We start from the raw sequence: 22,658 nt of genomic DNA on the forward strand, positions 1-22,658 counted from the left end.
GTCAAGGAACTTGCACACTTAAAAGATGTCACTTCGGCAGGAGAACATGGGAGGAAAGAGATAGAGAGGTGGGGGGGGGGGGAGAGGCAGCTGCCAAAGGTCTGGGCTTTTCGGAAAGAGTGGCCTGTTTCATGTGGTCTCAGGAATCAGATGCAAAGCTTTGACACCACTAAAACATAACTGCAAATGCATCAAAATACTTCCCTTCCGCTGCCTTCCACAGTCTGGAAGGAAGGCTTGGATGAATGGCTGCCACCACATAATCCAATTACATCCTTTAATTTCAGTGGTTAAGAATGTCAGATCTGCACCTTAAACGCATTTCCCTGGAAATAACAGGCCCCAGGAATTTTGATGGAATTTGCTTCCCAAGGAGACACACCAGAGTACTGGAATCCCAGGTGTTTAAAATGCCTGAAATGCAAAGCTGTGAAGCATGGGTAGGCAAACTAAGGCCCGGGGGCCAGATCCAGCCCAACTGCATTCTAAATCTGGTCCGTGGACGGTCCGGGAATCAGCGTGTTTTTACATGAGTAGAATGTGTGCTTTTATTCAAAATGCATCTCTGGGTTATTTGTGGGGCATAGGAATTCGTTAATCCCCCCCACCCCCATATAGTCCGGCCCCCCCCCCCCGGGTCTGAGGGACAGTGGACTGGCCCCCTGCTGAAAAAGTTTGCTGGCCCCTGTTGTAAAGGATTTCTTTTTACGGAGGAGTTGCTCCAGTGTTAAGGTTGCCATATGTCCTTTTTCCATGGGTAGAGTCGTCATAGCGATCCATAGTTAAAAGTAGAAGTCTGCAAACGTGTCCTCTTTTCTTGCTCTTTAAAATATGGCAATCCTACGGGTACTACTGATTTATTTTTTTATTTTTTAAAAAATAAAGCTGATATTTAATGCCTAATTTCATGATTGGGATTTTGCTTGCAGTGTTTGTGTTCTAAAGAACAGCAAAAGTCACAGGTGGGCATCAAAAAGAGGAAAAACCAAGAGAGAAAGGGGGTGGCAAAAAGAGAGAAGGGGGGGTCATTTTTTGGCTCTGACCCTGCCCAGTGTTGACTCCAGCCCCACCCACTGCTGGTATGCAGCCCCTTGGACAATGTTCCTGAGGGAATGTGGCCCACAATAAAAAGATACAGAAGTTACCCAACTGCTAGCATAAAGCCTGTAGAAGAATGGACTAGCAGGTAGGTGTGCTATCAGCCAACAGAACTAGTAAGTACTTTGATACAATGAAAATGAACACCAAAAACATTTAAGCACAGGTCCAGAAAAAAAGCCTTTTCCATATTGTATGTATTTGGGAAAGAGGTAAGTGCAACGATATGATAGACGATTGATTGTTTTTTTAAAAAATAAAGTGCATATAGCAATGTTTTGTAGAAACTTACTGTGGATAACACTTCAGCAATAAGATGGAATCCTTGTTTATATCCACAAATGACCCATTGGCAATTACTACTGAATAGACATGTGAAGATGCCCACTGGAAAATACTTTATAGATCTGGCTTCTTTTACCTGATGGGTTTTTAAAACAAGGCCTGTGCATATTTCACAAACATAAACTGGCTGTTACAGAAATAGTAGGCAGGACATGCAATCATTGTTTCATTGCTTCTAGTATGAAAAAAAATACAGGCTACACTGGCATCACTATGCTAGCAACTCATAAACTCTTCATAGAAGTAAGCCTGACCCTACAGATCTGTTGGCTAAGGCAACTTGCCAGCGTTTTTGGGTAGGGAGTAAAATGTATGGGTCACTCACATTTGAAGTTTGCTCCTAAGCAACAAAGCTGCAGTACAGCTGGTCAAGCCCAGCTGACATTTAATCCACAGCTATTTGGAGTTTGCTAACAAGGCACAAATTAACTCTTTGCTCAGTTAATTTCACCCCTCAGAGATCTTCTAGTGCTCCTAGGTCACAGAAGTGCGACTAATTTGGACACTCCACCTCACAATTAAGAATGAACCTAGATAAGATGCTTGTGTATATTGTTAATCTAATATGAACAAACCCAGGATCTCTAATAGCCATTACAGTAATGTAGGTTTCTGCTTTGAGGCAAGAGGCTGGGTTTGAAAATCATCTACCGCCCTGCAGACCAATAATTCTTTCATAAAAGCTCCAGAGGTACACAAAACAAACAGGCCAAAAAAAATTCACCTTGTCCATTCACTCAAAATTATGTATTCTTCTATTATTAGATCAGCAGTTGAAATAAAGAATGAATTATTTCAAGAGGTTATTTCTTAATTGGTCAGAAGATGGTGGTAAGTTTGTTCTTGTGGGTAATAGAAATCTTTAAGAATCTGTATGTAAATCTTGAACAGTATTCCATTTGCCTTCTTTACAGTATGTCTATTTCATTCCTCCCTGGAATGTTTGCAACATCTCACCACCACCAAAAAATAGCTGCACCTCCTCTTAGACTACAGTTTTGGCAATGTAGGGATGGTTTCTACTTTTCTACATTATCTACAATACCCTCAGCACCTTATAAATTGGTTGTCTTTCTCCTTGAGCATCTGAAACAACCCTGACATAATCATGGACAATATAAGTCTGGGGATAAAAAAGAAAATCAGACAAGGTCCTTGGGGACCTCAATGTACTTTGAGGAGCGGGCAGAATGTACTGGCGGGGGGGGGGTCTACAATAAGAATTCCAGTAAAAAAAATAAATTATTGAAATTCAGAGTGTAAAATAAAACCACCAACTCTGATTTTTAGAACCCCAAAAGTCAAAGAACAGCATTTACTCTTAACTTCACATGTTGCGCATTCTTTTAATCAGATGTCTCTAACCTTCAAATGCTGTATTTAAATTATTATTCCTCTCCGTAACATTAGAGGGATCCAACTACAATGTCTTATTGCTAAAAGATCCCTTACCAGGTTCGTAATTTTAAAACAAAAACTCTACATTAACCCTAGGCGTTTAAGAAGTCACTTGCTCTAACATTTAACCCAAATCTGAATTACTAGACTATGAAATCAGCACCTCCAGTTCTGACGTCTCTCCCCACTGCCTCTTATAGATACTCAGGCTAAAGAAGACAAAGTACAGATGTATCTTTTAACAATTTACACATCTGTTGCACTTGAAGATGAGCATGGGAGAGCAACTATCATACAGGTAGACACCTGGGATTTTGCAATTTAAGGGTCACTCAAACTAGGCAGAAGCAGTAAATATGGACTCTTGTGCTGCTTTGAGAAGAGCAGCTCTCCATACAAAAACAAATTGCACCTTGTATCTTTTGCAATTACACATTCTAGGGCACAAAACACCCTCAGCCAGTCCTGGACTCCTAGTTTCCATTGTGCAAAATGGGATTCATAGCATAAGACACCAGTAACACCCAGGCTCATTTCATTTCAACATTTCAGTATCTTGATGCTCTTGAGCCATCAACACTAAGTTATTGATATACCAGTGGCCCAAAGCACACACACCCACTTTTCCCATTACTGGAAGTCAGAGATCTCTGTTATCTACAAACCATCAAGTATCACTTCCAACAAACAATCATTTTTCAGCAGAACTTTTAGGATTCTCCAGCTATTTTATGCTAGACTCTGGAGCCCCATCTCTGAAGTTACCCAGTAAGGCTGAAGCAATGGACCTGGGAAGTGACATCTCCTTATGCAGCCAAACAGAATGTGGCAACTTACCCAACCTGTTCCCTCACTGATGGCCAAGCAAGTGAGAGATGACCTCTAAAGGAGTTTACTGACTCCCATTTACAGCACTCCAATAACATATGGATTTGTATTTCTTGGAGACACAATGCCATGGATAGTGTTTCCTGGGAAGAGTTAAACGCTTAGCAGGAGAGTTCTTGGGCCAACCCCTCAGGCTTCGTCCTATTTGATTTAAGGCAATTCCATTGATATTTGGAACCTGGCAGGAAGGCAGGCAAGAAGAATCATTGTTTCTGTGGAATTTGTCAGGATGACCTCAGGTTTGTGTATTTATCTTTGGTAAAATAGACAAAATAAACATACACACAAATCCTAGTCTCTTAACTCAGAAGGAAGTGGGAGGGGAGAACATGCCTGCAATGTTGCTGAAGATTTTTTTGACATATTAGATTTATACTCCACTCAGAGCAGTGGCTTGTTTTGCCATAAGTTTCAATTGAAGGCACAAGTTTTCAATGTAAACAAGTCTTATCTCCCCCCCCCCCCCTTTGGCAGAACGCTATGCAAAAGAGCAGGCTGGATGACCATCTAGTGGGAATGATTAGCAATAGGGTTGGACTAGTTTACCTTTGAGAACCCTTCCAACTCTGTAAAGCACATCTCCTCCCAAAGGTAACCATAGTTAAGAGTGCTGGGAATTTCTGTTAGGGGTAAACAACAGTTCCCAGGATTCTATTTTTTGGGGGGGGAGGTGCTTTAAATGTATGGTATGTATGCCACCTGTGATTGTATGAAAAACTATACTTCGTTTTATTTACATACTGTTAGAACAACACACTGTTTTTCAGTCACAGGCATGCAAAACAGCTTGCAACATTCATTAAAACTATACATTTTTAAAAGCACAAGAGCAAACCTTGGCTGCAGCATCTGGTTAGCAAGGAGAGAGCGTAACCAAGGGCCCGAATTCGGGTAACATGCTAAGCCAAACCTTGGCTTATTTCAGTGTGTTATGGGAGTAAAAAAAAATATATTGGGGAGGAGAAAAGTGCAAGTGAGCTCCTCTACAAGTGTCTATGTGTTTCGGTGATCCCAGTAAGCTATAGTTCGGCTCACTGTGATGTGTGAACGAGGCCAGACACAGTAAAGCCTTATGCTTGGTAGGGGACAACATCACCCCAGAAGGTGGTGGCAACTGAAGCAGAATTTTTCCACTTTAGCCTAATTTAGCCTAATTCCAGGGACAGGTAAATATGGGGGGGGGACGTTCCCTTAAAAATGCCAGCACCATGCAGGTTTCTAAATGTCACAATCAACACTTTGAATTTGGCCAGGAAAAAAATTGGCTAGGTAACACGCAGAGCTCACCTAGAATTAGTGCCATGCCAGCTCTGCGATAAGCTCAAGACTAGGTAAGCTGCTACCTTTTAAAGCAACAGAAGTCCTAAGGCAGACTCCTACATAGCGCAATACAGTAGGTTGAGCTGAAAGTACAAAAACTTATAAGAAAATGGTTACGTCCTTGGATGAAGATCATGGTAATGTTCACAAGTCTCCAAACTATAATTCAAAGGAGGTCCTCAGTACGTGCTCTAAATAGGTCACCCGAGGTAGGATTGCAATGTACATGCCTGAACTGATGAAAGAACCATGGCTAATGGCTTATTTCAGTCTGTATACATTCATTGCCGATATTCCCATGTAGGATGTTTATATATCATTTATATTGGTAGTAGAAATAGTCCATGATAGTAAGACTATGATACTGTGTCATACATTTTATGTAACTGTACATACAACCTAGCAGTTCGAAAGCACGTCAAAGTGCAAGTAGATAAATAGGTACCGCTACAGCGGGAAGGTAAACAGCGTTTCCATGTGCTGCTCTGGTTCGCCAGAAGCGGCTTTGTCATGCTGGCCACATGACCTGGAAGCTGTACGCTGGCTCCTTCGGTCAATAGAGCGAGATGAGCGTCGCAACCCCAGAGTCGGTCATGACTGGTCAGGGGTCTCTTTACCTTTACATACAGAAACCATAATTTTTGTCACCTACAATGGTTAACGCTGCTCTCCTACGTACACTTAATGGGGTGCAATCCCCATCAAACACAGTGGTAAGAAATTCATATACTGACTATATTTGTTATGCAAAGTACTATACGCAAGAAGCATTCCGCTTATGTAGTGCTACAATTCCATTTTGGAAAATGTGGGATGAAGTACAAATCGACATGAAGGAACAGTGCTGTATTTCCATGCCACAGCTAAAGTCTATCCTCTTTAAACATCAAGGTTAGTCACCATTTGTATCATGCATAGTAATATGCAAGAGACACCAGAGTAAAGATGCTCTTATATTTAAACCCTTTATTTAAATTAACACTGTGACCCTCAGACACATCTGCCCTGTAGCTTGGGAGTCTATGAGAATGTCTTTGAGATTCTAACCATTTCCTGCTGCTGCTGTGGCCCCATTTTTAGTGCTATACAGTGGTACCTCGACTTACGAAGACGATCCGTTCCGCGGCTCTCTTCATAAGTCGAGGTCTTCGGATGTCGAAACGCCCGTACCGCGCATGCGCGAAGCACGATATTGCGCTTCTGCGCATGCGCAGACAGCACACACCGCTTCTGCGCAGGCGCAGAACACACACGCGGTGAAAAGACTTCCAGGGTTGTCAACTTCGGAAGTCGAAACCTTCGGAAGTTGAAGCATTCGGATGTCAAGGTACCACTGTACTAATATTCTAAAATGCTAACTGTAAAGGATCAATGTGGACAGGTTTCTACTTACAAGAAAACGTTTTTTTCATAAAAGTAGCACCAAAATAAGATGGGTAACAATCACAACAGCACCCTGTATGTTTTCACCCCAAGACAAAGAGGTGGCAATTAAAATGTGGGAAAGAGAATGTGGAAGAGTGCCCTACAAAGCGACTCTGTTAGAAACTCTAAAAGAAGCAAAATTTATGGGACTCAAAGAGTCATAAAGTTTACTTTTAGCCTAGAATCATTTGAAAAATATGCAATCCTACCATCAACTCTGTAATCTCTCAACCCCCAACACCCCGTCTTTAAAAATAACACCAAAATGAGTCTTAAAAACAATACTGGCTCACTGTAAAAGAATGCAATGGCCTAGAGAACCATCCCCCTTGTGTCCTCCTCGCTTCAGGAAGGTGGCAGTATTGCTTTGAGATTACTGGGTTAGAGAGCAAGCCCTCTTCTTTCCAGTGAATGGCACTGTACCATTACCATAATACACCAATGGATTCTGAGGAATGACTTATTCTCATGAAATGTGATTACAGTGATAGAGAAACCACAGCAAAGTACTGGACCCAAACTGTGTAGAACCCCAGCCAGCCAGAGTCTCCTCATTTGTACATACAACTCTGGAGTTTTCAACTAGCTGCCAATTTTATATTTTCTAAGCAAACACTGCAAATGACCACCCAGCTGCCTCAAACGTCTTAATAAAACCCAAGTGGATTAGCAACAGTACGATAAGTTTCTGATCTTCTCGTTATCTCTGGTGTACCAGAGATCAAAAACCGCCACCCTTCCCCAAGTTGAGTGGGTGACATTCTGGAATGGGTGAAACATACAGGAGAACATGATTATACAGTACATTCACTGGATGCATGCAGCAGAAACTCGGATGACAAGAAAAGAGTGCTATTTAAAATAATAATGGGTATAGCCAAACCCAATAAGAATAACGTATAAACACAAGCATGCACACAAGAACACACACTATACAATGCTGAATTTATCTAAAGTTGCTGTGACCCTAACCCTGCAACAGGACTGATTTCTATGTGACCGTCTCCTGCCTTTATTCACCATTACTCACCTTTATTCGCGTTGGATGTCCTCAAAGAAGACGCCCCTAATGGGGCTTCAACACACTCTGGAGATCTGGTACATGTTTTTTTGTTGCAAAGCTTTAGAAAATGGCAATCAGTCGTTTGGCTCTAGCTATATTTCTCTGGTGATGTCATTTTAAATACTTTGCATGTCCCATTTGTTTTTTGTACTTCTAAAAAAAATTTGATGCCTTTCTGCAAATTCATGTTTGTCCAATTAGTCACAGAACCCTAAGGCTGGCTGCCTGGATGCTGGAGTAAAAGCATCCAGGCTAGGATATACAGGACAGCATCTGACTTGTATGGATGGGAGGAGATATACTGCTCGTCATAACAGCCCTTATGGATTTCTGGTCCAGTACTCATTCAAATATGTGGAGAACTCAGAATTGTAGAGCGTTTGGGTTTGTTTGTTTTTTTAGTAAGCTACAACACAGACATAAATTGTAAGTAGTGAAAGAGCAGAAAGAGAGGGAGCAGACAGAAAGGAAAAAAAGCATTTCTTCATTTGCAGAGTAGCCTCCGTGAAAGCGGGCCCATGACAGCTTTACGACTCCCTGGTTATTTTACTTGCATGCTGCTTAATAAGAAACAGCCTCCAGCTGAGGCTTGTAGCAGAGAAAAGTTTTAGGAGAAATTCTTGCTGTGTTAGCCCTACCTGATCTGAATTTGCTCCGAATCAGCATAGAATGCTCAGACCCCAGAAGTGTCATGGTGATGCCTTGTGATAATTCCCAGTGCCAGAAAGCCCCTCAACGCTCAAACCATTAACCGGCTCCAAGAAGAGAAGCTGATCCCGACCAATGAATCACAATTCATCTAGCCCTCCCTTGGAGTCTAGGTGACTGCAGAAAGCAGCAGAAGTGTAACTCAGGAAAGGTTTGGTCCCATCCAGCACTGACCCTCCGCGAAAGCCTACTGTATGCCCTTGCACTGTGTTGGGCTAATTAACTTTTAGCTAGCAGACCCCTCCTTTCTATCCCACCCTCCCCTCCTTTCTCAGAGTTTACTATCAGCAACATCACCGGGTGTCCTGACTGATGTCATAGTCTAGCGGGGAGCAGACTATCCCTAAAGGGTCTTTAGGAAAGACAGAAGTTTGATATCTGATCCGCTATTACTACCAACAGGAACTTGGCCAATCAAGAGCTTCCCTCCCTCTGACTGCAGGGGTTCGGAGCAGCTCTGAAATATCAACAGACTCCTGCTTAACTCTTTCCAGCATACTGAGCCTGTTGCTACCAGGAATTCAAGAGGAAGGGCTCGGCTGCATGGTTCCTGCAATGGATTTTAATAGCTCACATCCCAAGGATGGGATTTCTTGACTTCAGCGGAGGTTTTTGGATGGCATAGTGGCTGTGTGTCAGGCTAGTTTTTGCTTTAAAGTGAATCTAGTGATACAGGCATCACCTATTATTAAACCCATTGATATATCACACAAACACAAACTAATCATCAAAAACTCACACAACTCAGACACCTTATGTGGGCATAGCTTTGCTGCACAACCTTAGCAGTACAAACAACAAGAACAAAGATCCTTGTAAGCGCATAAAGTATGTAACTGACAAAGTTCTCACCATGCAATATATCCCAAGCACCGTCACTCATATCCCCTGACAAATCTCCATCAAAGCCCCCAAACTCCAATAACAGTCCTTTTAAATAATACCTTCAAAACAATATTCCACACCACTCAGGGGCTGATTTAAAAACAGCACAAGCATCATTTTAGTTAATTATTCTTATTCATGCTTTTCAGTAAAGTCTGTTCAGATATTGGAGCCCTTTTCAGGTGTAATTAATGCACATGGTGGGATGTGTATCATCACAACATTTGTAATGTCTGAAAATGGTCCTGATTATATGATGTTGTGCTCGGAGAACTCTCTCTGCATGGTTGGGAACCCTGGAAAAGCAGCCTTGTTGAACATACAGTGAGAGGTCTTTGCATTTGCAGTTTTTCACAACAACAACAACAACAACAACAACAACAACAACAACAGTGTACTTTGTCTTTCCACACTAAGGTGCCCAAGGAAATGGTACAGATGAGAATATGTTCAGATTTACCTTAAGTATCAGACTCTTCAGAACAAAAGTTCTTTTCTCAGTAGCTGCTTGATCTCATTAAAATGAGATTGAAGAAAGACAAAGTATCACATGTAAAGAAAAGAAGAAAAAAACAGGATAGTGGATAACAGTATAGCAAGTGTCTTTTCAGATAAATACCGTAGTCATTATTTTTTATTTAAAACTTACATTCTGCTTTAAAAGGGGTGGGGGAATCCAAGGTAGTTAAGAAATCAACTTAAAGCAAAGCTATTAATACAAAACTAGTTTAAAAGTGTAATTAAAACCATTACAAAGTCATGTCTGGCCCCCCAAAAGCCCTCATAAAGAGTAACATCTTGATCAAGATGGGGAAACCATACAGTGACTATTTATTAGTATTAAGGGTTTAAAGATAAACAAACAAACCCAGCATTTTGATATGAGCTTTCCATGACTCAACAGACTGATCCCATCTTAAGCTAAAATTATTGGGTCAAAATATATTTGGTTTATTTCATCAACTATTTCACCAACTATTGGCCAAGTTAAAGTATTAATGTATTAGGACATTAACAAAAATACTTTAATGTTTGAGTACAATAAACCTGTCTATGAAAGTAGCTGGACACCAGGCACTAGAATTCAACAAGAAACACTCTCTTTTATGTTTCATGTACTCAGAAAGACTTTCACCAAGCTTTATAAGGAATTTGTTGTTGTTTTAACACATTTCTGTTTTAAAAAACTTTTAAAACTGGTTTCTCTGACTCCCCATAATTTATTACCTCACAATATACATCTTGGGCTGAATTCTTGCAGAAGGGCTCAGCTCTGTTTCTAACAGATAGTGGTGTTCTATGATGTTTCAGAAGGCAGTGTGTCGCAGGCCCTTTATGCAGAAGGACTTCTCCATCAACCTTCCACAATGGATTCAAGCACAGGGCCAAGAAGCACACTTGCAGCAATGACACATGCAGTGGCTGGTATAGTAAATGCTTGTCCCAAATGAATTCTGTATTCCTTTACAAAGATGGCCACAATTACTACAGGCAGGCTGGCAGCTGAATAAGCTTGCTTCATTCATTCATTCATGTAAGACTGAGCTAAAATGGCACCACTAATTTCAGTACTCCATCAATAAATTACAGTACTCAGAATTCCTAAGCAACATCGGGTTCAAGGCTACCAATTCCCTGTCTTTGATTTTCAGAGGCAAGCATCTGTGCTTAGGTATGTAGCCAAAACAGCACTGTCCACACACTAGTCATGTGTCAGCAGACTCAGAGAATTCCCAAAATCTGCAGTGGAAAGAAAGAAAGAAAGAAAGAAAGAAAGAAAGAAAGAAAGAAAGAAAGAAAGAAAGAAAGAAAGAAAGAGAAAGAAAATTGGGTTGTGTGTTGGGAAGCCTGGAGGGTGGTGGTGCAAAATAGCCAAATGAGGACTGAGCATGCACAGTGGCCCATAATGCTTACTAACCATTATGGAGGGATGGAAAACCTTGTGTTGTGGAGCAAAGCACAGCTGAAATATGTTCCATGTAACAACATTTTGTGAGATCAAACTCAGAGTGCTGCACTTTATGACTGATTGAAAATGATCCTGTCTTAAGGCAGCAACAGTGCCCTTCTTATGCTACCTTAAGAAGTGTGGAAAGCAAACTACAGCTATGTATGCTATTCCTGTTCTGCTTTGCTAAAAGATTTAGGCCTGCACATGCACAGTGACCTTAGTATCAGGAGATGGGGCAGTGGAAAAGCCTGGTAAGACTGGAAGAAGCTTCAAGTCTATGGGTGTTGCCCCTATGATCTGGATCCTCTAATGCTACTAGATCCTGTGTAATAGCTATATGACGCAGCATCTCTCTCACTGCTAAGGTAATGTCAGAGCTGGCCCTCGGATGAAATGATTTGCATTTATTCCAACTCTTAGGATTCTAAGAAAATTAGGAATTCCAGAACAAGATCACTCCCTCCGTTGGTAGCCTATGGAATGTTTTGCAATTGACAGCACTACCAGAAAATGCTTTCTCCGCTTTCCTAAAGTCACTGCTAAGCTGTCTGATGTTTTCATCATAATATTTACTTCTTAGTAAATAGGCTAAAAATCTTCACTTCTGATTCAGAACTGAAAGATTAGAGAATGAAAAGAGCAAGATGACATGGCTGTTTAAAAAGTCCATGCAAAATGTTTTCTGCTTAGCGTAAATATTTAATTGTAAAAAAAGAGAGAAAATATGGCAATCTGTTGTGTTTATTGAGGGAGGGATGCAAAATGTGCACTGAGTGCAGGGTGGGGCTGGCTGGCTTTGCTACTATAGATTCCATCCCTCTTGAAGATCACTGTGTGTTCTCTCTAATCTCCAGGCCAATGTAACGCTGGTGGGCTCATCTGAAATGTCCTCATGAGAACTCCCTGGGACACACACTGATGATACAAGAGAAGCTAGCGGGCAGGCAGGAGGATAGTTCAAATGCCGGTCTGAGTGTGCCTCCTTTCTCTAGCCCCTCTGTGTAGCAGTGGTTATCCAACTCATGCATAATTACTTCCATAGTGGGTGTGGTGGAGAAGGTCTGGGATTCTGCCTATGGTGCTGGATTTTGGGGCACCAGAATTGACACACTGAAGCATGATGTCATCCTGACACTACTGCATTTTCCTACCGTGATCTCAAGCATACCTGTACAGTACTTCCTGAGTGTTACACAGCAGACAAAGGGAAGGTCTATAAGAACAGCACTAGTGTTATTTGTGGATCCATTAGTAGACTCAGCCAAGAGCATCTGTATACAGTATTCAGAAGCCACTATATAAATGACAGTCCTAGATGACACACCCCTTCTGTATAAGTTACTGTCAAGTATGAAAGGGTTAAACTGAGCAGAGCAGCAGAGAATTACTGTGGCAAATTTGCTTCCTTGTCTCAATCATCTTCAGAGCAATCCTGTAAAGGTCAGTTACCATTACCCCCATTTTACAGACAAGAAATACAGCCTGAGACACAGTGCCTTGCGCACAAATGTCCAGCAAGTCCACAGCTCAGGTAACATTTAAGATGAAGGATACCCAACATTTTATTGACTGGACAGCAGTGAGTCTAAACACACAACACAAACAATGATCTTCTGTTGCTTAAAAGCATTGTGCAATCAAGTAATGAAGTAATCTGTGAAACAGGCACAGCAACCCAAGAGAATGTAAGCTAACCATTTTCAAGGCAGCAAAATCTCATTAACGTCTATGAAACGTATCTGGGGAAAAATAAGATGGGTTGATGAATTGGTCAAATCTAATTCCCATATGGGGTGGACATTTTGCTGCTGAAATGCTGAACTGGCAAAAATAGGCATGGGGATACATTCAGTTTATAAAAAACAAACAAACAAACACAACCCGGCAAATGTTATGACTCAGTTTACAAGCCAGCAAAGTGTGTAGTAGATAGAATGTTTGACTCAGATAAGGGAGACCTGGTTTCAAATCTTACCTGAGGTATGAAGCTTACTAGGCAATCAAGGGCCAGTCACTGTCTCTCAACCTAACCTACCAGACAGGGTTATTGTGAGGATAAAAATGATAACACAATATGTGTCACGCTGAGCTCCTTGGAGAACTGGCAGGAGTAAAATATCCAGCTTCAGTTTAATGCACAGCATTATGCATTGGGCAAGAGCAAAGCAACCTCCTAATCAAAATAGTTAAACAAAGAATGTGCAGCTGCTTCAGAACAGGTCTTATATGTGTTCTTGCAGTCATTACCTGGCTGCTGCATTCTGTACCGTTGAAGCTTCTAAAGTGTTCTACACAGGACACACTGCAATAGTTTGATGTGGAGGTTACCAAAATGTGGAGCAAAGAGGCCAAGTCATCTCTATCCAAAAGGCTCTGCAGCTGGTTGAAGATCCTCATTTGCACTGTACTTTATATGTGGTAGAAGCATGGGAAGGGTGCTGAGAGAGCAATACGCCTAACGGAAAGAGAGAGGTGTTTGCTATAGAGATGGTCAGCCAAAACAAGCCACAGTGAGCAGTTAGATGGTTTGGCATGCGGATACGCAACTGAAAGGCAAGCCCAGAGTAAATGAAACCTAAACGTGGGGCATGTCCTTTCCCCCATGGAGCCCTGGGAAGTGTAGCTCTGGATCGTTATCTTAAGAAAATGCTCAGAACAACTATAAGACCTAAGCTTTATTTTGGGGGTGGAGGTAGCTACCCTAATAGTGAAACAGGTGTAAAACATATATGTTTATGGTGGGCTCATAAGTCCCTCTCATATCCCATGTCTGCCTTCTGGAAGTAATGCTTGAATAGTATTTCAGTGTTTCAGTTTGTGTTTATACCAGACCCGAACATTAAACTGTCTTCTTTTATTAAGTTGTAACATAGTTTAAGCCAATTTTGAAGGATAAATGACAGGCATTACAAGAATGACCCAAAGGACGACCCATGCCATAGTATATTAGGAAAATGGACAAAGGTCTTGATATACGTTGGTTGGCTAAATGGAAGGAGGCACTATATTTTCTTGGAAAGCCTTCTGGTCTTTATTAAAATGAGACCACGGTCAATCTCACAAAGCTCATGGACCAGGCTCTGGGCCAAGGAAAAGTTCCTTCTGCAAATATTTATTTTATCATATCAATGACAAACTCCTTGGTATAAACATTTTTATTTAATCATAATTTACCAATTATTTTAAATCAATTGTTTGCTTGGTTTCTAAACACTAATCAAGAGGACCACATTAAAATTTGCTCAAGCAGATAAGATGCATTATCTCACTGCTGCTTTGTGGTCATAATAGTCTGGCATGTTTCCTGAAGAAGGGGGCATAGATTAAGGATCTCACACCCTCTGGGATTCAATGCCCAAATCTAGCCGGCAAATGATTTCTCTCACTGCTAGCTAAAGTGGGAGATACAAGTTTTCATGGGTATTGAGACGGTAATCAACAGGAGCTTTCTGGGGATATATATAAAGGTAAAGGGACCCCTGACCATTAGGTCCAGTCGTGACCGACTCTGGGGTTGCGGCGCTCATCTCGCATTATTGGCCGAGGGAGCCGGCGTACAGCTTCCAGGTCATGTGGCCAGCATGACAAAGCCATTTCTGGGGAACCAGAGCAGCACATGGAAACGCCGTTTACCTTCCCACTTGGAGCGGTACCTATTTATCTACTTGCACTTTTGACGTGCTTTCGAACTGCTAGGTTGGCAGGAGCTGGGACCGAGCAACAGGAGCTCACCCCGTCACAGGGATTCGAACCGCCGACCTTCTGATTGGCAAGCCCTAGGCTCTGTGGTTTAACCTACAGCGCCACCTGCGTCCCTCAAATTTTATTGTCCAGTTTTCTTGATACAATTTTGTCCCACATCATAATCTTCTCTTCTTCTTTGACTGACTTTTCCACTACTATGTTTCTGTTTGGACGGAAGGAGCTTTTTCAAGGATATTTAGGTCAAAATGCTGCTCTGATTACCAACCCTTGAGCCCTTAAAACCAAGGCTAACAAACACAATGCCCTCCTGATGTTGGTGGACCACAATTTCTATCAGCCTCAGCCAGCATGGCCAATGGTCAGGGATGGTGGGAGTTGCCATCCAACAACACCATGATGGCTGCCCTTGCCCTAAACAGTTTGTCATAAATATACAGAGTAGAACTGTTACCTAATTGAATAACATTTAATCATAGAATTTTCAAATGATAAATTAAATTCATTCGTATTTAATCCATAAATGTGCATGTGGGCAAAAACAACAGTTCTGAGGCAAGAAGCATACTTTCTTTGTTTTATGATGATGCACACATGTGCCATGGTAGTTATTCGCTTAAAAGGGGTATTGACAGACAAAGCCATACTTTTTAAAAAGGATGCTTGCCATCTCAAACTTGCTTTCTTTATCTGTCAGAACCCTGAGTCACCAAGTTAGTCTACCTAGCAGGATTCTCCTGCTGTGTTGAAAAAGCTCCTCTGCTTCACTTCAATGAGAGTGTTGCAGTCTTTTGCGCGGACAGGCTGAGACCCCCCAACCCTGGGCGACACCCACCTGGAACAATGACTCAAGACAACATGTTATGGGATTAAAATTTGCCCACAACTTTATTAAAACTTCAGATGTAGGGAGACCTTGGCTTAGGCATTGGGTGTGAATCCCTCCCAGTTCCCGGCCGGGATCTGGGGAACATCAGGGTTATCCAGAATATGTGGGGATTGGGCTGGCTCTGGAGAACATCTGTTCAAGCAGAGAGCCTGCCCCCCCCCATTTTGCCACCGTCGCAGGGGAGAGCAATGACAACCTAACGGCATATGGCCAATGCTTCCCCTCAAAACAACCCCTTTAATGGGGAACCCTGGAATCTCCACCGCCGGGGGGGGCATGGGTCACCGCTTCAACCCCCCCCCCAATTTAGGGAAGATAGACTAAAGGATTCTGCCCAAGGCCTCAAACTGCCAAAGTTGTGATTGGGTAACTGGCAGAGGTAGACGACTACCTCCAGGTGTCCAGTCTGGGGGGGGGGGCGTATCCAGGCTGTACTGCTGGGAGCCGCATGGGATCGGGGGGGGGCTGTACATGACCCATTTGATGTGGGGAGCGGTCATTGCTTCTCTTATAATAGCTTCAAATCTTGGGACATTCAACACTCCTTCCAATCTGTCCACTAGACAGGGTATATTTATTCTTATAACTGGAGGAATCCTGTGCTTCTGTTACAATGCTGAAATGTGTTTGATGACTGTGCGAAATGAAACAAAACCTTTAAGAGGATGCCCCCTTCTGTTTTTTTCACACAGGAGCAAAGTACAGTGGGCAGGGGAAAGAGTCCTCAATTTGCTCATCAAAATTCAAGCACCACTCAAAATTAATATCGGAAGGCTCGGTTAAGGCAAATTCTGCATGCAAGAGCAACGGATGATGGAAGCAGAATTATCAGACAAATTGACACACTGATTGCAAAGCTAATCTGTATGCATCTTTCCCATGCTCCCCATGGACAAATGTTGAAGTCACTAGTTCCCTGGGATATCACGGATCTCCATAAAAGTCAATTTGAAAACATGGTTTATAACCTTGCAGCTCTGCTTGCTCAAAAAGCATCTCAGCCTCCTGTTCCTCTCAGAATCTTTGCTCCTCACTTCAATGGAGATTGCCCAATAAATTAGGTCTCTAGGGGAATTCTTTTCCCACACCCATATCTGCTTCTCATCTACTGCACAGATTTTTGATGTTTATTGTTTAAAAGATAAGGCTTCCAAGGCTCTCGTTTTCCCAGCAGAGTACATGGTGGCTGCTTGTCCAGCATCCCTCCCACACTTTCTCTATCCCAAATTACAGAGCAAAGTTGGTGAACCATTTGCTCTTTCAGCAGTAAAATGGGATCAAGTATCTAGCATTCCCATCAAAATTAGAAAGGTTACCAGCATTGATCTTTGCACCAAACACCCTTCCCATTGCCAAGAGATTCCGGGCACCATTTCTAGCGATAGCAAGAAACTACGGCTACTGTCAACACCAGAAACCTGAGATAACCCAGGGGGAAGTCATTCACCACATTCTTGGCCATTCAGGTTTGAAATCAACGGGAGCTTTACTTGGGTTTATCTTTCTGTCCTGACTCTGCATTTAGAGAAGGAAAAATTATTCCAGGCTAAGCTTCTACAGACACTTTCAGCTTTGTTCTTTCTTCGTTAGGAGCGCTTACCTTTATGCACAATGTAGCCATATGGAGGCAGGTATGAAGGCAAACATGAAGGCAAAATTCCATACTTCTGCTAAGTTTCACCTGTTGAAAATGCTAGTGTTCAATGCCTCAAATTCAACATTCTCCAAAAGATTCTGCTTCCACAGTTGGCAAATTCATTTCAAGATTGGGCTTGAATACTGCTTCTGTTAGCTAGAACGTACTCTGCAGCAAGTATATGTCCCCATCTCCCTCCAAGGCAGGGGGGTGGCCAATGCCATGCTTTCTAGACAACTTCCCTAGCCATTGGTCATGCTGCCTTGGACTGATAGGAATTGTAGTCCACAATATCTGGAGGGCACCACGTTGGCTTGGCCTTTCCAGCACAATTTTCATGTTATGTTGAACCGACAGTGTAAGGTGCTTGATGAAACCTCTTAGAATAAGGGCTTGAGTTAAGTTTTACCATGCCTGAGTTGTTGGTGACTACTCAGTTCTCCAGAGCAGATTAGGGAGTGTGCAAGGGGCTACATGTGGAGGAGAAATTGCCAAAATGCAAGCGTTCCATCAACACAAGGGACACAGTGAATGTGGGGAAGGTTGGGGACCATGAGCATCCATGTCTTCTATTTTCCTGACCTCAACACATTCAGCTTAACATGGGCATAGATTCTACATTTGTAGCCATGGTATGCATGTATGTAACAATGGTATGTTTGTTTGTATGTATGTATGTATGTATGTATGTATGTATGTATGTATGTATGTATACTACCCAGGAAAACAAAGTTCCCAGTTACCCAGATAGTCCAATAGGTGTTATATATTATGACATTTATATCCCACCTTTCCTCCAAAGAGGTGAAGGTGGCATTAACGAGGTTGTTCTGTTTTAAATCTAATTTTTAAAAGGTAAGGCTTCTAATCATGTATTATTGTATGAGACTTTTATACTGTGAAATATTCCCTGCAACTACAGCTCATCATGTGGTGTGGCAAATTGCTTCTGAAACTGAAGGGAGTTTCAAAACCAGCTTGTGGGACAGCAGGAAGGGTCAAAGAAAAAGAGGTGAACATACCTAGGTAGCAGGCACATAGCAAGGAATTTCCACCACCCCCATACAAATTTAATAGAGATACAGGTATAGGGCAGTATGTAAATTCAATAAATAAGCAAGCAAGCAAGCAAGCAAGCAAGCAAGGGAGTTAATTATATTACATAAAGGAACTATTCAATTTGCACTACCTGCTAAGCTCCCTCGCCAACAAGTGAATTCCAAAACTTCGATGACATCATTAAAACTTAGATGATATCACACTTTCAAGTGTTCATACAGCAAACCACTAGCAAGAGGGTAATTCTTAACAAGTCCTCTTGGGAGGACTTTCACAGTAACAGAAGCCAATACAGTTAAGAGGGGTGTTTGTGGAACCGAGAAATTTTGTGCAACTTAAGTAACCATAAAGGTAAAGGGACCCCTGACCATTAGGTCCAGTCGTGACCGACTCTGGGGTTGCGGTGCTCATCTCGCATTACTGGCCGAGGGAGCCGGCATACAGCTTTCAGGTCATGTGGCCAGCATGACAAAACCGCTTCTGGCGAACCAGAGCAGCGCACGGAAATGCCGTTTACCTTCCCGCTGTAGTGGTACCTATTTATCTATTTGCACTTTGACGTGCTTTCGAACTGCTAGGTTGGGCAGGAGCTGGGACCGAGCAACGGGAGCTCACCCCGCCGCAGGGATTCGAACCGCCGACCTTCTGATCAAAGTTGTAGAATGTGCTGAATAGGTGATTCCTGAAGGCAACTTTTTTGTTTTGTTCCACAACTGAGGAAGTAGATAACAGAAAATAAAATATTAAATAAACAAAAAACAAAAAACAAAAACATTTTGGGTGGAGTGAGTTTTGAGAGGGAGGAGAGAGAGAGAGGACTAGAGAAACTATTGGATGGCTTTCCATGCAGTGCATGTAATTTCATTATCCTAAACTATAGAGTTATTAGAAAGCTTCCTGCAAGTCTCTTAAGAAAACTATATCCTATTGTAAACTTTGTTCTTTAAAAACAACAACCGTGAAGTGTCCCCCCCTCCCCGGCCCGCATGAAGACATACAGAGGTAGAAAAGAGAGGAAATGTTTAGTTTTTGGAAGTGGTCCATCGGGCACAATTCTGTTGGTGAATTGTCAAGAACCTGGCTTAGAGTTGAAGCCAGAGTAGAAAACCAAACAAGACTACAGAAGATTAGGTTCATAGGAGGGGCAGTAGCCAGAGGCTGGTATAGAAAGCAGCATGGAAAATGCTATGCCAGCACATGTGTGTGCATGCACACACACACACACACCAACACATTGAGAACTATCCCCCACCCAAACAGCAAATAAGGCTGTGTACATACCCCTGTTTATTCTGCATCCAGTGTGTTTCTTTGATCTGAATTGGGTGGGGGGTGGGGAGAACAACCTAGCAGAATTTTAAGGCAGTAATGTGTACAGAGTCTTAGAGAAACATAGATGGCTACTGCTTTTTCCTTGCCCAGAAGCGTGTCAAGCCATGGAGCATCAAAGCATTTGTTGTACAATGGAGGAAAACGGGGGTGGGTGGGTGTCAGGGGCAAGCCCTTTTGTTTTTTAAATCAGGGTAAATAGCAGCTTGGAGTAGATTTTTGACAGGACAATAGCATGATGAGAGAGATGGGTTTTTTAAACCACCCCCTGTTGCTGTTCCAATCTGGGACAGACTTCCACTCCTTTGCTTTCTGTTGTAAAAGTTTAAAAAAAACCCAGATACATTTAGACATTATCCACCAAGTCAAAAGACTTGTGTGAGATATCAGCATGTGTGCACTGGTGGGAGGCATGAATACTTAAATAATGGTTGGTGGTAGTACATATCCTTGTTCATTTGCAGTATTCATGCCACTTTTCAGGGCGTATACATAAGGTAAAGGTAAAGGTAAATGGACCCCTGACCACTAGGTCCAGTCGTGACCGACTCTAGGGTTGTGGCTCTCATCTCATGTTATTGGCCGAGGGAGCTGGCATACAGCTTCCAGGTCATGTGGGCAGCATGACAAAGCCACTTCTGGCGAACCAGAGCAGCGCACGGAAACGCCGTTTACCTTCCCGCTTGGAGCGGTACCTATTTATCTACTTGCACTTTGACGTGCTTTCGAACTGCTAGGTTGGCAAGAGCTGGGACCAAGCAACGGGAGCTCACCCAACATTCTGATCAGCAAGCCCTAGGCTCTGTGGTTTAACCCACAACGTAGAAATAAATAAATAAATACATACATACATACAAACTAACATCAGGAGCAGTAAAAGCTGTATATAGTCACAGTGCTCTTAATAAAAAAACAGGTTAAGATTAAAAAATTTCAAAGTCTGTTAAAAAACTAATAAAAATGAAGGGGGGAAACCTAATTAAAATGCAGTCATATGTGAACTCCTTGAGAGGATGTCCCACAGTCATGGAGCCACCACCAAAAAGGTCCTGTCACTAGTGCCTGCCAATATGTTGAGCACTGGTGGTGGACTCTCAAGCAGGACTCCGAAGCTGATCTTAATACTAGGCCAGGTTCATATGGCTGCAGACAATCCTTCAAATAGCCTGATCACTATTTACAGCTTTAGATGTCAATACCAACACCTTAAACTGGACCTGGAGATGAAATCATAGCCATTACAACTGGCATACTATAGAGGTTGTGTATTACAAGTGCTTAGCCCCAACAAACATCCAAGCAGCTGCATTCTGAACAAGCTGACATTTTCCATGCACACAGAGTACATTACATTATCCAGTCTAGATGTTACCAGGACATGTGCAACAGTGGAAGATCTGCTTTCTTTAAATCAAGGCAGAGTCCCACCATGGAAACTAGGTGAAGACAGTGCTGACCACTGGCTGATGTCAAGAGCAATCAGTACTTTAATGCTGGTTCTCAATATGTTTGATTGTATTTCAACTATTGTTTTTAACTAGTTTCCTTTAATTACTTTTGAAATATGCTTGGAGTCGAGAGTGAAGCTCAGTACATAACAACTTTGTTTTTAAAATGCAAGTTGCCTTGAATCCCAGCTTGGAAGAAAGATGGGATATAAATACATTAAATAAATAATAATATTATAATTTAAATGTGATTAGAGACAATTAATCTTTCAGCTACTCACACACACAGCGGCTGTGTCTGCACATGTCATGAAGGCAGAATAGTGCCTTATTTTCTCAATCCCTGAAATGGCTATTTTTTTTCTGGATCACTGTGTTTAGTATTTCAACCTTAAATACATTTATTTAATTCCCTCTACACAGGGAACCCTGGAAACCATAGTTCTGTAAGAACTCTACCGAAGATTTCTCAGCACACTACTCAAACTACAATTCCCAGGTGACCTTGACATTTAAAGTGGTATAATACTACTACATTTTTAGTTCACATAGGCCCCAGGAGCATACAAAGGAAGTAGAGAAGCAGTGATCATGTGGGCGAGGAATAATATTTTTCATCTTCTTCCTGTCTGTTTTTTTTAAGAAGCAATCAGGGTTGTTGTTGTTTTTATCTGTTTTTGTTGTATCTCACTAATCTATGTACTAATCAGTGTAGGAACCATGGAAAGCTTCTGCCAGTCAGAGTCATCACCACTGACTGAAAATAACGTAGCTTCAGATTCCATTGTACACATTTTTTTAATGCAGAGGTTCTTTTTATACAGGAGGAAAATGTCATGTATGAAGCAATCATTAGAAAAATGAGCTATACAAAAGAGTGTCTCTAGTCCAAAAGCCTGAGTTGTGGTCTTTGAGTTACATAACAGAAAAAGTTATTCCTTCACCGCACACCCTAAATTACTCAGTAGCATCACTTAACTACATTTAATTATAAGAATTACATTTTAGCGCCTGTTTTGCAACTAAATGAGAAACAAATGTCGAGTATTAAATGCAAGACAGCCTTACAGAAGCCCGGAGACCAGGCTTGTTACAAGGATGTCTTTTAAAGATCCCTTCTGGAATGTTTTTTTTGAACTTTTTGAAATGGCAAAAGAGTTTTTTAAAACATTGCAAGTCTCTTGGGAAACTCAAGTCTAAACTTAGTAAAAGGATTTTAATTTTAAACCATTCCTTAAAATAGCTGACGTAAAATTTGGTGGGAATTCTTTTAAAAGCCTAGATCGGCTGAACTGGAAGTGACATTTGGAAACTTAGAAAAGAAAAGAAAGATACATGACACTTGTTTCGTTGTTAGTTTAGCATGAACTCATTAAGGACTGACATCCCCCATCCACCCACTGGTCCAACACTCATTCTAGTCGCTCACCCACCCCATTCATAGCTTTCCCAAAAAGACAGGATAACAGAAGTGTGTGTCTATTTAAGATGCTTCCAAAAGGCTACTTCCTGTA

The 22,658-nt window shown here is 41.8% G+C and overlaps 1 protein-coding gene across 5 annotated transcripts in view; it reads right to left on the reverse strand.

The window, feature by feature from the left end:
* MYOCD (myocardin) overlaps window positions 1–22,658 on the reverse strand; it is a 218,553-nt gene that overhangs the window by 32,400 nt on the left and 163,495 nt on the right. Inside the window, exon 1 of one of the 5 annotated variants that reach the window (XM_035104622.3) lies at window positions 8,176–8,595. The exons of 1 other annotated variant lie outside the window; for it this stretch is intronic. In XM_035104622.3, coding sequence (XP_034960513.1) covers window positions 8,176–8,230 — 55 coding nt within the window. In that variant the 5' untranslated portion in view covers window positions 8,231–8,595. Of the gene's footprint in view, window positions 1–7,504; window positions 7,771–8,175; window positions 8,596–22,658 lie in introns of those variants that run through there. 3 more of the 5 variants (XM_035104624.3, XM_035104625.3, XM_035104626.3) reach the window with 3 other exon arrangements.

Source organism: Zootoca vivipara, chromosome 2 (assembly GCF_965207765.1).
Source record: "Zootoca vivipara chromosome 2, rZooViv2.hap1.1, whole genome shotgun sequence".
Taxonomy (NCBI): domain Eukaryota; kingdom Metazoa; phylum Chordata; class Lepidosauria; order Squamata; family Lacertidae; genus Zootoca; species Zootoca vivipara.